Source organism: Nuphar pumila, chromosome 15, assembly GCF_984573655.1.
Source record: "Nuphar pumila chromosome 15, dmNupPumi1.hap1.1, whole genome shotgun sequence".
NCBI lineage: Eukaryota > Viridiplantae > Streptophyta > Magnoliopsida > Nymphaeales > Nymphaeaceae > Nuphar > Nuphar pumila.
The window spans coordinates 36,480,511-36,499,084 of NC_143263.1; the positions used below are offsets into that span (position 1 = coordinate 36,480,511).

The 18,574-nt window shown below is 37.0% G+C and overlaps 1 protein-coding gene across 4 annotated transcripts in view; it reads right to left on the reverse strand.

Annotated features, from left to right (window-relative positions):
- Positions 1 to 18,574, reverse strand: part of LOC149815139 (AFG1-like ATPase family protein) — a 167,761-nt gene that overhangs the window by 59,686 nt on the left and 89,501 nt on the right. For all 4 annotated transcript variants that reach the window (XR_016427822.1, XR_016427823.1, XM_089988374.1 and 1 more), the window contains exons 7-8: positions 15,934 to 16,044; positions 14,209 to 14,334 (exon numbers count right to left, since the gene is read on the reverse strand). Coding sequence is in view for 2 of the 4 variants with exons in the window: in XM_089988374.1 (XP_089844500.1) it covers positions 14,209 to 14,334; positions 15,934 to 16,044 (237 nt within the window). In the remaining 2 variants the exon portion in view is untranslated. The remainder of the gene's footprint in view (positions 1 to 14,208; positions 14,335 to 15,933; positions 16,045 to 18,574) is intronic.

The following is an 18,574-nucleotide window of genomic DNA, read 5'->3' on the forward strand; positions in this document are numbered from 1 at the left end:
CTAATGGAGCCCCTTTGGTCTCCTTTTCTTATAAATAGGGGGAACCCCCCATGTATGTGGTATTGCTCTTGAGAGCTCCTCTTCAATAATAGTGATATTATTTTTCATGTGTGTAGCCTTTTTATAAGGCCCTTTGTATATCCCTTAGTGGATTTCCTCTCCTGTGCTTGTTGCAATTGTCCGTGTGGGACATAGTGAATGCTTTAGCATTCTTGGTTTCTTCCGCTTATTTCATCACATGGTATCAAAGCCATAAGATCTACTAAAGGTAAAATCTTGTCTCTCTCTACTTCCTTTCTTTCTCACATCTTCATTGTGTAGCAATGGAAGTCAAGATCGATCTATCATTCAAACTCAATGGAAAAAATTACATGATGTGGGCATCCGCAATGGAAAATAATCTCAAAGGCAAGAAGCTTTGGGGTTATGTAATGGGAACCGTTCCGGAACCCCAACTTAAGCACACAAAGATGGAAGGAGATCAAGAGAAAGCACTTGAAGGCGATGCTCGTCTCAAGGCCATTGAAGATTATAATCATCAAATGGAAGATTGGGAGAGCAACCATGCAAAAATCCTAGCATGGTTTATGAATAATGTCGAACTTAAGGTATGTGCAAATATTGCTAAATTCCGTCGGGCAAATGAAGCTTGGTTTTTTATGAAGGGTATGTTTACCCAAAAGGATCTTGCAAGAGCTTATTTCTTGCAAGAAAAAGTAAGAACCACAAAACAAGGAGACATGAGCATACAAGATTACTATAGTGCTCTAAATCCTTTGTGGGATGAATTGGCTCTTTTAGAGCCTAAATGGGTATCTATGGAGGATGTGGTTCTAAGACAAAAACAAATGGAACAAGATAGATTGTTTCAATTTTTATTTGGGCTTCGTCCCGAATTTGAACAAGTGAGATCCTCACTTCTCCATAGATCCACGTTTCCTCCCTTAGAAGAAGCTATTGCCGAGATTACTCAAGAAGAGACAAGGCATAGCATGGGTAAAAGCATAGAGGAAGTTCTTGCCGTATCTAAACCCGGCAATCATGTTAAAACATACAAACCACCTCATTTTGGTAAGCAAGGGATCGGTGGAAGAAAAATGATTATATGTCACCATTGTTATGAGCCGGGACATATTAAACCCGTTTGCCCAAAGCTAAATGGGGCATTCAAGCCAAAGGTGGCTTCTGTTGAAGAATCCACCACCAAAGAAGATGACGGCAAGAACGGGGATCTCAAAGACACTCTTGGACAAATCTCCTTGGCTCTTCAACAAATTTTAAAGGTCACTTCTTCCACCTCCGGTGCCGCCATTGCATCACCTCCCGGTACGTACTCTTGGATTTTAGATTCCGGAGCTTCTTTTCACATGACCCCTCATGAAAATGCATTAACCAATGTGCACACCAATTCAAAAATGTCTTGTGTCTCTACTGCCGATGGAACTTTTCTCAAAATAAATGGTGTTGGAACTCTTGATTCTAAAAATGTTCAAAATTTCCTTGTTCCAAAAGTTAGAATAGTTCCAAAATTAAATCTTAACCTCTTTTCCGTTTCTCAAATAGCCGACCATGGATGTGAAATATCTTTCTCATCCCAAGGGTGCTTTGTGCAGGATCTCCGGTCCGGGAAGCGGATTGGGCAAGGCCATAGGAAGGGAGACCTTTATTTTATGGATAATTTAATGCTTCCAAATACCTCATTTTGTACTTATGTCCAAGACAAAAATATTGAAACTTGGCATAAAAGGCTTGGACATCCAAGTTACTCTAAAATGTATCTTTTTCCTTTTGGACACAAATTTTGTAAAGAAAAAGATCTCAATTGCGAAGATTGCATTTTTGGCAAAATGAAGTCTACTCCTTTTCCTATTAGATCCTTTGTGACAACAAGACCTTTTGAATTGGTGCATTCCGATGTTTGGGGGCCATCTCCGGTTCTATCTAAAGGTGGTTATTCATATTATGTTACTTTTATTGATGATTATACTGTAATGAAATAAGCGGAAGAAACCAAGAATGCTAAAGCATTCACTATGTCCCACACGGACAATTGCAACAAGCACAAGAGAGGAAATCCACTAAGGGATATACAAAGGGCCTTATAAAAAGGCTACACACGTGAAAAATAATATCACTATTATTGAAGAGGAGCTCTCAAGAGCAATACCACATACATGGGGGGTTCCCCCTATTTATAAGAAAAGGAGACCAAAGGGGCTCCCAATAGAGTCGTTGGGAGCCCCCAACGGTCACATATGTGACCGTTGGGGGCCCCAACGACTCCATTGTGGGGCCCCTTTTCGGTATCCAAAAAATACAAAAATAAAATTAAAAAGAAAAATAAAAAATAGTGAAATACGAGAAACAAAATAAGTACCCCTATGGGGTACTTTGTGAAATGACCATAATACCCCTATCGGGTATTATGGTATTATTACATATGTTTTAACACCACCCCTCAAACTTTACGGGGGAATGACCAAAAGTTTGCCAAGGAGGAACAAGAAGTGAGGAGCAGGCAGGGCTTTGGTGAAGAAATCGGCAAGTTGATATTCTGAAGTGACATATGGCAGTGTTACTGTCCCACAAAGATATTCATCACGTACATAATGACAGTCCATTTCAATATGTTTCGTCCTCTCATGGAAAGTGTGGTTGCTGGCAATGTAGATAGCACTTTTGTTGTCGCAACAAAGCTTCGAAGCCCCGGTAATTTCGACTCCCATATCTTGAAGAAGACTTCGAAGCCACACCAGCTCCATTGTAGTGGTTGCCATAGCCCTGTATTCTGCTTCAGTAGAAGACAATGAGACTTTCTGTTGTTTTTTGCACCTCCAAGCAATTAGCGAATCTCCTAGGAACACACAAAAGCCAGTAGTTGAGATTCGATCATTTGGGTTTCCTCCCCAGTCAGCATCAGTATAAGCTAGTAAATCTAAGGAAGAGATTGAGGATAGGAATAGCCCTTTAGTCAAAGTATTTTTAATATAACGTATGATCCGGAGCACAGCACTCATATGCACAGATGTAGGAGCATGTTGAAATTGGCTTGCAGAGTGCACAGCATGAGCAATATCGGGCCTGGTGATAGTCAGATAGGTGAGGGAGCCTATGAGTTGCCTGTAGGGCGTAGGATCGTCCAGCAGAACTCCATCCTCCAGTCGTAGTTTAGCATTGATAACCTCGGGAGTCTCCACCTTTTTATCATCTGAAATCCCAGATTTGGAACATATGTCTGCAGCAAGCTTCATCTGTGACAGTATATACCCTCGAGGAGAGTATGCAACTTCTATACCAAGAAAGTACCTGAGGAAACCCAGATCAGACATATCAAAATTATGTTTTAACATATTTTTAACTTTAAGAATACCACTTTCATCATTGCCAGTGATGATCATATCATCAACATAAAGCAGAAGGATGATGATACTATTACCTGCATTTTTAACAAAAAGAGTAGTGTCAGTATAACATGAGCGAAATCCCAATTGTAACATGATAGCACTAAATCTATCATACCAAGCCTTAGGGGCTTGTTTAAGACCATATAAGGCTTTTAATAACCGAAGGGTTTGACCTTGGTTAACACTGATTCCCGGCGGAGGGTCCATATATACTTCTTCATTCAACTGACCATTAAGAAAGGCATTTTTAACATCTAATTGGAATATAGGCCATTTCTTAGATGATGCTACCGCAATTAAAGTTCTAACGTTTGTCATGCGAGCCACGGGAGCAAAAGTCTCCTCATAATCGATGCCATATTCTTGTGAGTATCCCTTAGCAACTAATCTAGCTTTATAGCGCTCTAGGGAACCATCACTTTTTGTTTTGACTTTGTAGACCCATCGACATCCTATAGCTTTCTTATTTGGAGGAATGTGAACTATTTCCCAAGTTTTAGCTTTATTTAGAGCATCTAGTTCAACTTTCATTGCTTCAACCCAATGAGGTATACTTTTTGCTTGATTATAATGAGAGGGTTCATAGTAAGAATGCAAGGCTATTAGACAAGCTCTATATTTAGGTGAAAGAGTTTCATATGAGACAAACCTATTAGGTGGAATTGATTCTCTAGAAGAACGCCTAAGGGAGGTTTCTTCTACGGGTTCATTAAGCCGCAAGAATTTTTCTAAAGCACTAATAGGTTGGGCTTCCTCACGCCGAGTGTATACTTGGAGATTGTTACCATTAGTTGGTGATACATCATTATCATGAGAATCATGAGTATTTTCTAAAACTTCCGGATGACTCAAAGAGTCATCATTTGAATCTTCTAAAAGATCATTGATAAACATATAATCAATTTGATTTGATTTTTCCAATATGTCAAATCCATTTTCATCTTCTAAAAAGGTTACATCTTTGGGGACAAATAACTTATTGTTTTTATGATCAAAGCATCTATAGCCTTTTTGATTTTCACCATATCCTAAAAATACACATTCTATTGCTTTAGGTGACAATTTATCTCTTTTATGTAAAAGAACAAAGCATTTACACCCAAAAATCCGAAGACGATTGTAGTCGGGTGTCATATTAAAAAGTTTTTCATAAGGAGAGATATTATTCAATTTTGAAGATGGCATCCTATTGATTAAATAGGTGGAGGCTAACACGGCTTCGGCCCAAAAATTTTTAGGAATATTTTTAGAAATAAGTAAGGATCTAGTGGTTTCTAAAATATGCCTATGTTTTCTTTCCGCTAGACCGTTTTGTTGAGGAGTTCTTAGGCAAGATTTTTTATGACAAATGCCATGTTGTTTTAGATATGCTTGAAAATCATTTGATAAGTACTCTCCACCCGAATCGGATCTAAGAATGGATATTTGACTTTGAAATTGACTTTGAATTTTTGCATGGAATTTTTTAAAGAAGTTAAAAACTTCCGATTTAAAGTTAAGAAAATAAATCCTTACATATCTAGTATAATCATCAATAAAAGTAACATAATATGAATAACCACCTTTAGATAGAACCGGAGATGGCCCCCAAACATCGGAATGCACCAATTCAAAAGGTCTTGTTGTCACAAAGGATCTAATAGGAAAAGGAGTAGACTTCATTTTGCCAAAAATGCAATCTTTGCAATTGATATCTTTTTCTTTACAAAACTTGTGTCCAAAAGGAAAAAGATACATTTTAGAGTAACTTGGATGTCCAAGCCTTTTATGCCAAGTTTCAATATTTTTGTCTTGGACATAAGTACAAAATGAGGTATTTGGAAGCATTAAATTATCCATAAAATAAAGGTCTCCCTTCCTATGGCCTTGCCCAATCCGCTTCCCGGACCGGAGATCCTGCACAAAGCACCCGTGGGATGAGAAAGATATTTCACATCCATGGTCGGCTATTTGAGAAACGGAAAAGAGGTTAAGATTTAATTTTGGAACTATTCTAACTTTTGGAACAAGAAAATTTTGAACATTTTTAGAATCAAGAGTTCCAACACCATTTATTTTGAGAAAAGTTCCATCGGCCGTAGAGACACAAGACATTTTTTAATTGGTGTGCACATTGGTTAATGCATTTTCATGAGGGGTCATGTGAAAAGAAGCTCCGGAATCTAAAATCCAAGAGTACGTACCGGGAGGTGATGATGAGGCAATGGCGGCACCGGAGGTGGAAGAAGTGACCTTTAAGATTTGTTGAAGAGCCAAGGAGATTTGTCCAAGAGTGTCTTTGAGATCCCCGTTCTTGCCGTCATCTTCTTTGGTGGTGGATTCTTCAACGGAAGCCACCTTTGGCTTGAATGCCCCATTTAGCTTTGGGCAAACGGGTTTAATATGTCCCGGCTCATAACAATGGTGACATATAATCATTTTTCTTCCACCACTCCCTTGCTTACCAAAATGAGGTGGTTTGTATGTTTTAACATGATTGCCGGGTTTAGATACGGCAAGAACTTCCTCTATGCTTTTACCCATGCTATGCCTAGTCTATTCTTGAGTAATCTCGGCAATAGCTTCTTCTAAGGGAGGAAACGTGGATCTATGGAGAAGTGAGGATCTCACTTGTTCAAATTCGGGACGAAGCCCAAATAAAAATTGAAACAATCTATCTTGTTCCATTTGTTTTTGTCTTAAAACCACATCCTCCATAGATACCCATTTAGGCTCTAAAAGAGTCAATTCATCCCACAAAGGATTTAGAGCACTATAGTAATCTTGTATGCTCATGTCACCTTGTTTTGTGGTTCTTACTTTTTCTTGCAAGAAATAAGCTCTTGCAAGATCCTTTTGGGTAAACATACCCTTCATAAAAAACCAAGCTTCATTTGCCCGGCGGAATTTGGCAATATTTGCACATACCTTAAGTTCGACATTATTCATAAACCATGCTAGGATTTTTGCATGGTTGCTCTCCCAATCTTCCATTTGATGATTATAATCTTCAATGGCCTTGAGACGAGCATCGCCTTCAAGTGCTTTCTCTTAATCTCCTTCAATCTTTGTGAGCTTAAGTTGAGGTTCCGGAACGGTTCCCATTACATAACCCCAAAGCTTCTTGCCTTTGAGATTATTCTCCATTGCGGATGCCCACATCATGTAATTTTTTCCATTGAGTTTGAATGATAGATCGATCTTGACTTCCATTGCTACACAATGAAGATGTGAGAAAGAAAGGAAGTAGAGAGAGACAAGATTTTACCTTTAGAAGATCTTATGGCTCTGATACCATGTAATGAAATAAGCGGAAGAAACCAAGAATGCTAAAGCATTCACTATGTCCCACACGGACAAGTGCAACAAGCACAAGAGAGAAAATCCACTAAGGGATATACAAAGGGCCTTATAAAAAGGCTACACACATGAAAAATAATATCACTATTATTGAAGAGGAGCTCTCAAGAGCAATACAACATACATGGGGGGTTCCCCCTATTTATAAGAAGAGGAGACCAAAAGGGCTCCCAATAGAGTCGTTGGGAGCCCCCAACGGTCACATATGTGACCGTTGGGGGCCCCAACGACTCCATTGTGGGGCCCCTTTTCGGTATCCAAAAAATAGAAAAATAAAATTAAAAAGAAAAATAAAAAATAGTGAAATACGAGAAATAAAATAAGAACCCCTATGGGGTACTTTGTGAAATGACCATAATACCCCTATCAGGTATTATGGTATTATTACATATGTTTTAACATATACTAGATATGTATGGATTTATTTTCTTAACTTTAAATCGAAAGTTTTTAACTTCTTTAAAGAATTCCATGCAAAAATTCAAAATCAATTTCAAAGTCAAATATCCATTCTTAGATCCGATTCGGGTGGAGAGTACTTATCAAATGATTTTCAATCATATCTAAAACAACATGGCATTTGTCATCAAAAATCTTGCCCAAGAACTCCTCAACAAAACGGTCTAGCGGAAAGAAAACATAGGCATATTTTAGAAACCACTAGATCCTTACTCATTTCTAAAAATATTCCTAAAAATTTTTGGGCCGAAGCCGTGTTAGCCTCCACCTATTTAATCAATAGGATGCCATCTTCAAAATTGAATAATATCTCTCCTTATGAAAAACTTTTTAATATGACACCCGACTACAATCGTCTTCGGATTTTTGGGTGTAAATGCTTTGTTCTTTTACATAAAAGAGATAAATTGTCACCTAAAGCAATAGAATGTGTATTTTTAGGATATGGTGAAAATCAAAAAGGCTATAGATGCTTTGATCATAAAAACAATAAGTTATTTGTCCCCAAAGATGTAACCTTTTTAGAAGATGAAAATGGATTTGACATATTGGAAAAATCAAATCAAATTGATTATATGTTTATCAATGATCTTTTAGAAGATTCAAATGATGACTCTTTGAGTCATCCGGAAGTTTTAGAAAATACTCATGATTCTCATGATAATGATGTATCACCAACTAATGGTAACAATCTCCAAGTATACACTCGGCGTGAGGAAGCCCAACCTATTAGTGCTTTAGAAAAATTCTTGCGGCTTAATGAACCCCTAGAAGAAACCTCCCTTAGGCGTTCTTCTAGAGAATCAATTCCACCTAATAGGTTTGTCTCATATGAAACTCTTTCACCTAAATATAGAGCTTGTCTAATAGCCTTGCATTCTTACTATGAACCCTCTCATTATAATCAAGCAAAAAGTATACCTCATTGGGTTGAAGCAATGAAAGTTGAACTAGATGCTCTAAATAAAGCTAAAACTTGGGAAATAGTTCACATTCCTCCAAATAAGAAAGCTATAGGATGTCGATGGGTCTACAAAGTCAAAACAAAAAGTGATGGTTCCCTAGAGCGCTATAAAGCTAGATTAGTTGCTAAGGGATACTCACAAGAATATGGCATCGATTATGAGGAGACTTTTGCTCCCGTGGCTCGCATGACAAACGTTAGAACTTTAATTGCGGTAGCATCATCTAAGAAATGGCCTATATTCCAATTAGATGTTAAAAATGCCTTTCTTAATGGTCAGTTGAATGAAGAAGTATATATGGACCCTCCGCCGGGAATCAGTGTTAACCAAGGTCAAACCCTTCGGTTATTAAAAGCCTTATATGGTCTTAAACAAGCCCCTAAGGCTTGGTATGATAGATTTAGTGCTATCATGTTACAATTGGGATTTCGCTCATGTTATACTGACACTACTCTTTTTGTTAAAAATGCAGGTAATAGTATCATCATCCTTCTGCTTTATGTTGATGATATGATCATCACTGGCAATGATGAAAGTGGTATTCTTAAAGTTAAAAATATGTTAAAACATAATTTTGATATGTCTGATCTGGGTTTCCTCAGGTACTTTCTTGGTATAGAAGTTGCATACTCTCCTCGAGGGTATATACTGTCACAGATGAAGCTTGCTGCAGACATATGTTCCAAATCTGGGATTTCAGATGATAAAAAGGTGGAGACTCCCGAGGTTATCAATGCTAAACTACGACTGGAGGATGGAGTTCTGCTGGACGATCCTACGCCCTACAGGCAACTCATAGGCTCCCTCACCTATCTGACTATCACCAGGCCCGATATTGCTCATGTTGTGCACTCTGCAAGCCAATTTCAACATGCTCCTACATCTGTGCATATGAGTGCTGTGCTCCGGATCATTCGTTATATTAAAAATACTTTGACTAAAGGGTTATTCCTATCCTCAATCTCTTCCTTAGATTTACTAGCTTATATTGATGCTGACTGGGGAGGAAACCCAAATGATCGAATCTCAACTACTGGCTTTTGTGTGTTCCTAGGAGATTCGCTAATTGCTTGGAGGTGCAAAAAACAACAGAAAGTCTCATTGTCTTCTACTGAAGCAGAATACAGGGCTATGGCAACCACTACAATGGAGCTTGTGTGGCTTCGAAGTCTTCTTCAAGATATGGGAGTCGAAATTACCGGTGCTTCGAAGCTTTGTTGCGACAACGAAAGTGCTATCTACATTGCCAGCAACCACACTTTCCATGAGAGGACGAAACATATTGAAATGGACTGTCATTATGTACGTGATGAATATCTTTGTGGGACAGTAACACTGCCATATGTCACTTCAGAATATCAACTTGCCGATTTCTTCACCAAAGCCCTGCCTGCTCCTCACTTCTTGTTCCTCCTTGGCAAACTTTTGGTCATTCCCCCGTAAAGTTTGAGGGGTGGTGTTAAAACATATGTAATAATACCATAATACCCGATAGGGGTATTATGGTCATTTCACAAAGTACCCCATAGGGGTACTTATTTTGTTTCTCGTATTTCACTATTTTTTATTTTTCTTTTTAATTTTATTTTTGTATTTTTTGGATACCGAAAAGGGGCCCCACAATGGAGTCGTTGGGGCCCCCAACGGTCACATATGTGACCGTTGGGGGCTCCCAACGACTCTATTGGGAGCCCCTTTGGTCTCCTTTTCTTATAAATAGGGGGAACCCCCCATGTATGTGGTATTGCTCTTGAGAGCTCCTCTTCAATAATAGTGATATTATTTTTCACGTGTGTAGCCTTTTTATAAGGCCCTTTGTATATCCCTTAGTGGATTTCCTCTCTTGTGCTTGTTGCAATTGTCCGTGTGGGACATAGTGAATGCTTTAGCATTCTTGGTTTCTTCCGCTTATTTCATTACAGCCTACTATCGTAGTCGTGCCTTTAGAGAATGATGGAATATTGCATTACGATGGGTAGTACGAGAGGTCAATGAAACCTCGAATCGTGCAATGAGCACATTTTTCTGGAACCACATAAAATGTGATGATGCGCCTTCACAGGCTAGATGCTCATGTGGGTCTAACAGACCAGAGCATATAGAATGAGGCGGTGGTTAAGAAACCCCCGTCGTGCTCATTCGTCTCTCACGGTTCATTAAGAGAGATGATGGATGGTACAATACTCTAATGGACAGGTCGTTAACGATTACCCCAAGGGCAAAAGACCCAGCTTCCCCAGTTATCAGAGTTAGGGGAAATGGGCTACAAAAGGTAGCTTACTGGCACTTCTGCATAAGTTTGATGCATCTATAGGCCACACATGCCTTTAGGGACTTTCTCTCTCGGCCACTGGCCGTGCACTTAGGAGTGGACTCAATCAACTATCCGGGTTATCATAAAACACATAGCAAAATAAACCCCCGAACCGGTCTCGGTTATTTCTATGTTTCGTGCCATGTGCGTACCCGCATGGCCAGTTAATATCGAAACTAAAAATAACTTGCTCACACTTCAAGTTAGTTGTAGACTTTTGAGGGATTGACTGTTACTGTACATGGTCACTCTGTGTATTTAGTTACTTGTCTGAATTTATTGATAATTGCATGCATTGTGAGCTCTACTATGAATGCTTAACTTATTCAGTTACTCTGCTTAGTATGATGGACTGCTTTGTTGAGTTAGTTTATGTATTTAGTTACTCTCTACCTGTAGAGTCAGTGGGATTGCTATAGTTGCTTATCCTATTTTGCTTTAGCACTTTGTTCTTTACTGTCTTTCTTTGCACGCCTAATAGTTTTTAGTGAAACTGACCCATTTTATGGGCAGGTGACGAGTAGGTGCCTCTGTCAGCCGATGACGCAATTTAGGATGGCTCGAGATCTCACCTCTTTCTGCGTACATCCTGGTTACCTGCTTTTGTTTGCCTTTTTGTACTTTTGCTCACGGGTGGGGGGGGGGGGTAAACCCCCAAAGTTGTACAAACTAAATTTTGACATATATATATACACACACATTTTTGGTCCTCCAACTTTCAAAGGAAAATATGCTTTCGCTGACTTTCAAAACCAAAACTCTGAATTTTGAAAGGTTTTCTAAATATCTTTCAAAAGTTAACAAGTCAAGATTTTGGGGTGTTACATATTGCACCTTTTTGTGCAGCATTGACTGCTGCCCAACATTGTTTGGCTGCATGTTCATGAATGAGAAACATGCTGCCAATAGTATCATAATGTTGTCCCGTGAATGGGGGGCATCATAGCTTGGGCTCGGTACTTATGTTTTGTAACCCGAGCATGCCTGAATTGGTAAAGATGTTTATTGGTTATGTATGCTCGAGAAATTGAATATCATGTTAGCATAGATGTGCATATCATGAACACGTGAATTTTGAAGTTAGTTCAATGTTGCATCAACATGATCATGTGCATGTTTGAATGATATACATGAGATGAATCATGAAAGCAAAATGTATATTGCAAGCATGTGTTTATATGTATATGTAAATGGTTTTATATGTACATTCGTATTGTGCGTAAATGAATGTGCATTTGTGGACATGTTTGGATAATTGTGTGGTTATATGTTCACAGAGGATTTTAGCATAAGATGTATCGGTGGTCAGATGTGAACGACTGTAGGCATGTGGGCCAGGATCCTTTGTTGCTCCAAGGTTTGTTTTATGCATTGCAAAATCCATTATGAAATTATTGGCTTTTTAAACTAATTGCACCATTAAATATTGTAACAGGCCAAGGTCCCATGTTGTGTTTTGCATGTTGATTTACAAAACGATTATTTTGGTAAAGAATTTGCTTATTGTTAAAAAGATAAAAGAGATAAATAATGTAATTAATGTTTTTCTTCTTGGATGTCCCTTCCACAGTGTGGGAATCCTGGATGGCGGTTTTGGAGAAAACGTGAGGATATTAAAACTCCATGTGAATTGTGCCCCTTAACCTAATATGGTGGTTCGCCTCCTAGCCACAGTTTTAGGGAGTTTTCAGCCACTTTACCTGGGAGTGGTGTTGTAGATACAACTGTTGTTATTGATATACCAAGAAACTGGCATCAGTGGATGTTGATTTCCCTAGTGTCCCGACATTAGATGTTGATTTCTAATGTTTCAATGGATAGTGTTGATTCCTGATATCGGTCGATGAACAAGTGTGGAACCCAGTAATAAAATACAATTTGTGTATTAAGCTACAACTGGAAACCTATCTTGAACTTCGGGAATTTGTTGTGCCCGTTTTGAGTATCCATGGGTTTTAATGAAAAGTAGAACTAAACTTGTGTACATTTAATAGGAACACGCATGCAAAAGAGAACTCTGATAATAACTTAATAAGTCGTTCATGCATATGCATTGAAATCATGCATATTTACTGTTTTGCATTAGTTCATGCATTTTTACTTGTTTCGTTTCATGTGAGATATTATTTATACATGATAATTACTTTTAAATGCTTGAATGGTAATTGAAGTATATGATTATTGTAGTTATATTTCCTCTGAAAACTTGCATGAATCTGATTTATGTTCTTTCTTGCTTATTTGGATTTTTAGAGGAATTCGTACAAGAATCTTTGATTCTTATCAAGTACTATTTATGTTTTTAACAGAATCCGATTCTCAGTGATGAGGACGTCTGCCATATGGAGCCTACAAGACTGCGTGACTATTTCTGATATTATTTTTTGGGCAGTGTGGCTTTATGATTTTAGACATGAATTTAATTATGTTCTTAAACTTTGATTATTGATTAATAAAGTTAGTTACTTTATTGTTGGTTCAATGTAAGATCCCTTGTAGTTTTGAATGTGTTAAGGATGTGAGGCCCCAGATCATTGGGTGTTGGTTTCCGCAATTGTTTAAAAAAAATCACTTTTCAACGGGGATGAGTTGGGGTTGTTACACTACCTCCTCTTTAAATTTGATTGCATATACTAGTTATGATTGGGGGGTTATCCAAATAACCATCGTTCAACCACTGGTTTTTGTGTCTTTGTAGGTGGCTCCTCAGTTTCATGGAAGTGTAAAAAAACAATAAAAGATGTCCCTATCATCAATAGAAGCAAAATATTGTTCTATGGCTTCTACCACTTCGAAGCTCGTGTGGTTGAGACAACGATTGGAGGACATGGGAGTCCATTTGATGGAACCTTCCAAGTTGTGCTATGACAACAAGAGCGCAATCTATATTGCGTGAAATCATATATTTCATGAAAGAACAAAACATATAGAGATGAATTGTCATTATGTACATGAAGAGTTCTTGAAGAAGACTCTTTCTCTAATGTATGTGAATTCGAAGCATCAATTGGTGGACTTCTTCAACAAAGTTCTTCCTTCTCCTAGATTTCATTTTATCCTTAGCAAACTTTTGCTAGTGACACTGAAAGTTTGAGGGAGAATATTAAAGTGTGTGTGTGTGTATATATATATATATATATATGTATGTATATATATATATGTATGTATATATATATGTATGTATATGTATGTATATATATATATATGTATGTATGTATATATATATATATGTATGTATTTTGTTAGTAGCCTACATTGAGGATTTAATGTATTTTTTCTCATTCTTTGTTTTTCTGATTTGTGTATCTTTTGTTTTTGGATCAGCTAGGCTGAACTAGCCATTAGAATAGTCTAACAGCTAGTCAAACTAGCCATTAGACTAGTCTAACAGCTAGTCTTAGGCTCACTGTATATATAATGGGATCTCCCCATTCTCAATTGTATGCATTCTTATTGATGCATTTCAAGTTAATAAAATAATTATTTTTTAAGTGCTCCCTCTCTCTTTTGTGTGATTCTTGTGAGTGCTTTGTTGCAATTGTATTCTCGCCCATAAGAGGCATTTGAGCTCCTCTCTTTGTATACCATTTCATTACATAAAGTAAATATCACACATAACAAAAGAGGAAAAAAGGAAACCATCACGTTAAGGATTCAAACAATTTTCATGAACAATAAACAAAAGAGAACACAAGCAGCCAATTAATTCATATTCCAATTCTCCAACCTGATTGTCAGTTTCTTTTGCAAGAAGAACATAACGATAATCAATCTCGCTGCCAACCAAGATGTTTTGGCAATGTTCCTCCATCTTGGATATAAACTTTGAGAAAATCTCTTTCTGCATGCCATCCTACATTGCAAAATATCATTTTTTTAGAGAGAGAAATTTTGATAAAACAATGTATATAAATGCTAACAACAATGCAATTGTTTCCTTAAAATGAGCCATTTTGCATGGTCTGTTGTCCAATATATATAGAAATTGGTAGGTCTGCATCAGTTCTTGGTTTGCCCCTATGTGCACCCATCTTAGACCTTTCAATCAAATGATGGAGACTGTCCAAAGAGCCCAATAGATATGGTCTACATGATTTCGTAGTTATAAAAAAAAACAATTTCGATCATGTGATGAAAATGTGTAATAAGGATTTTTAAGGGCTACAAAAATCAATTTACCAAAATTTCACAATTTAAAAATTATGATTTTACTTCAAAAAATAGGATCCAAAGTGTGACACTTAGCAAACAAACTATGCTGAAAACATCTATGGTGTCCAATTGAGTGATAGAGAGGTTATATATTTTTCACAAAATTGGACACTATATATATTGAAAACAAATCTGTGTGTATATAACCTCTCTATCACTCAATTGGACACTATATATATTTTTCACTCAATTGGAAACATCTACGGTCAGATATAAGGATAACATGGAAATCCCCTTCAAAAACTCGGTAGGATGGCTGTAGGCCAGAAATGTGGTAGGCAGCTACCACTTTTATATATATTTGATATTGCTGATATTTTGAAAATATTGCGATATTATTGGCTATTTCAAGGTAGCCGATAATATCTGGAATATATCGTGATATTTTCAAAATACCATCAGAAACAAAATATCGTGATAATAGCGCAATATTTTTTGAGAAAATTCCTTTTTTATTTTAAGTATGCATTTCCTATTTTTTATTTCTTTTATATTTTAAAAGATTTAAAACATGTTTATTTATATTTTTGAAAGAAAAATAATGCAAAACTTATTATTTTCTTAGCTTTTTGTTGCTATTTATATTTTTTCAATTTTTTAAACTCTCGAGATATTCCTAAGATTTATCAACTTTTGAAAATCTCTCCCAGAAATACCCTCACCGAGAAATTACCTTTAACGATACAGGTGACTATGCTATATATATAGGGTAACAGAAATATGTTTACCAACCAAATATGTTTACTGGCATGAACCAAGATTTTTATAGGTTTTTTTTTACTTTTCAAAAATTTCACCATATGGATGTGATCTAGACGCTTGGTTTTATAAAAATAGACTGTATGGATGTGATATAGAAGCTTGGTTTTATAAAAACAGACTTTTGGATCATCCAATTACGATGTATAAAGAAGGATCTTTTAAGCATTCAAAATCAATGGCTTAGAATTTTCATAAATATTCAAGCATAAAAAAATGCATTTCTTGATCCGATTATGATGATCCAACAGTCAATTCCTAGCAAATGGACCACGCCGAATGTATCGGCAGGGTTAGATTTGCAAAAAAAAAACTATGAAAATCCCGATTCATACCAGCAAACATATTTGGTTAGTAAACATATTCCAGTTTCCCTATATATATATATATATATATATATATATATATATATATATATATATATATATATATATATCCAACAGGTGTGAAACAATGTTTTACATATGATAAGCATGTTTACCTGGTTTAGATCCTTTGGTGCTCTATTACTAGTGGCAACAAGAATAGTTCCAGTACTTAGCAATCTGCTCATAATTCCAGATAAAGCCACAATAGCGAATACATCAACTGTCTGAAGAAAAAAATATTATTTAACCCAGACAAGTAGAAATTGACATTGAAAAAATTTAAGAGAATGGTACAAAATCAGCTTGTATCTCCAATTATGCACAAGATATCTAACAGTTCCTGATAATGAAGATCTTAAGGATATAAAAGAATGTGACACAAAGTATCCATGCAAGTCTATACACACTAAGAAACTTCCTGTTCAATAGGTTAGAAAACCAATTTCCTGTTCATATCTAGAATAATTTCAACAGGTTTTCTTAAGAAATTAACATTGTAGCTATTTTCGTCTGGAACTTAGAATGTATAGCTATGTATAAGAACGGACAGAAAGGGAAAAAAATTTATTAACAGAAGCTGGTAGACAATAAATTCCAGAAGACCATAAGACATAACAAAGCTTGTAAAGCAATCAATGTGTTCCAGGGAGAGGGAGGCATGATAAGGGAAAGCAAGGACCATGACAATGAAAAATTCTCACACACGAAATGCAAAATGCTACTGCTGAGACATCAGCCAATTCCACATGTAAGATCAGAGAAAGCTACGTGCCAGAAAGAAACAAATCAAGAGATCATGAGGCAGGAAATTCATATCTTATATTACATCTTTGGACCCTGAGCAACCCATGTTTTTCCAATACAACAAACAACAAAAACAACTACGCCTTCATCCCAAAACAATTGGGGTCAGCGATATGAACCAAAAAAAAGAAATTCATTTTGGGTCTTCCACATGAATCCTTTTCCTCCAATCATTTCTATCCAATGCCATGTCCTCGGTGAGGTTCAAAGCATTCATATCATTTCCTATCATCTCCATCCAAGTCTTCCTAGGCCTACCCCGACCTCTTTTAACTAATATATTTTCCCATTTCTCCAACCTTCTAATTGGAGCATCATTAGGCCTTCACCGAATATGCCCAAACCACCGTAAACGATTCTCTCGCATCTTATTTTCAATGGGTGCAACACCTACCTTCTTACGTATCTCTTCGTTCCGAATCTTATCTTTTATTGTATTTCCACACATCCATCTAAGCATCCGCATCTCAGCTACACTCATTTTTTGAATATGATGTCTCTTGGCAGCCCAACATTCCATACCATATAGTAAAGCGGGCCTAATAGTCGTCCTATAAAACTTTTCCTTCAACCGCAATGGCATTCTACGATCGCACAGCACTCCAGTTGCACTTTTCCATTTCATCCACCCAACCTTTATCCTATGATTTACATCTCCATCAATTTCTCTATACTTTTGAATGATGGATCCCAAATATTTGAAATAATCATTCACCGGTATTTCTTGCTCACCAAGCTTCACTACACTCCCATCACTACTTCGTTGTTTACTAAACCGACATTCCATATATTCAGTCTTACTCTTACTCAACTTAAAACCTCTAGCTTCCAATGTCTGTCTCCATAATTCTAACTTAGCATTAACCCCAGCTCTAGACTCATCAATCAAAACAATATCATCAGCAAACAACATACACCACGGCACATTTTCTTGAATTGATCTCGTAAGCTCATCCATCACTATCGCAAATAGAAAAGGGCTTAAAGCAGATCCTTGATGTAACCCAACCGTTATCGGAAAATTGGTTGTCACCCCTCCACAAGTGCAGACATTGGTTACTACTCCTTCATACATATCTTTAATTATACTAATGTACTTGAGAGAAACACCTTTCTTCATCATTGTCCACCAGAGAACGTCCCTAGGTACTCTATCGTATGCCTTCTCTAAATCAATAAAAACCATATGCAAATCTTTGTTCCTCACTCTATATCTTTCAATAAGTTGTCTAAGAAGATGTATAGCTTCCATAGTTGATCTTCCAGGCATAAAACCAAATTGATTCTCCAATATCATGACAACCTTCCTCAGCCTAGACTCAATCACCCTCTCCCAAAGTTTCATAGTATGACTAATGAGTTTTATACCACGATAGTTTGTGCAATCTTGTATATCACCCTTATTCTTATATAAAGGCACCAAAGTACTCTTCCTCCACTCATTAGGCATCTTATTTGTTCGCCAAATCAAGTTAAAAAGATTTGTCAACCATTTTAAACCTTTCTCTCCCAAGCATTTCCAAGCCTCGATAGGTATACCATCTGGGCCAACTGCCCTTCTTGATTTCATTTTCTTCAAAGCCTCTGCAATTTCTTTCTTTTGAATCTTGCGCATGAAGTCACGATTTATCTCATGAAAAGGAATGGAGAAGTCTCCAAGATCTTGAGCATGACTATCATTAAATAGCTTATCAAAATAATCTTTTCATCTCTCCTTAATCTCCTCATCTTTGACTAAAACCCTTTGCGTTTCATCTTTGATACATCTAACCATACCCAAATCCCTCGATTTCCTATCTCTCATCTTTGGAAGCCTATAAATATCCTTCTCGCCTTCTTTGGTATCCAACTTGTCATAAACCTCCTTATATACCTTAGCCCTCGCGTTTCGAACTACTTTTTTTAGCTTCCTTCTTTGCTATCATATACTTCTCCAAATTCTCATTATCA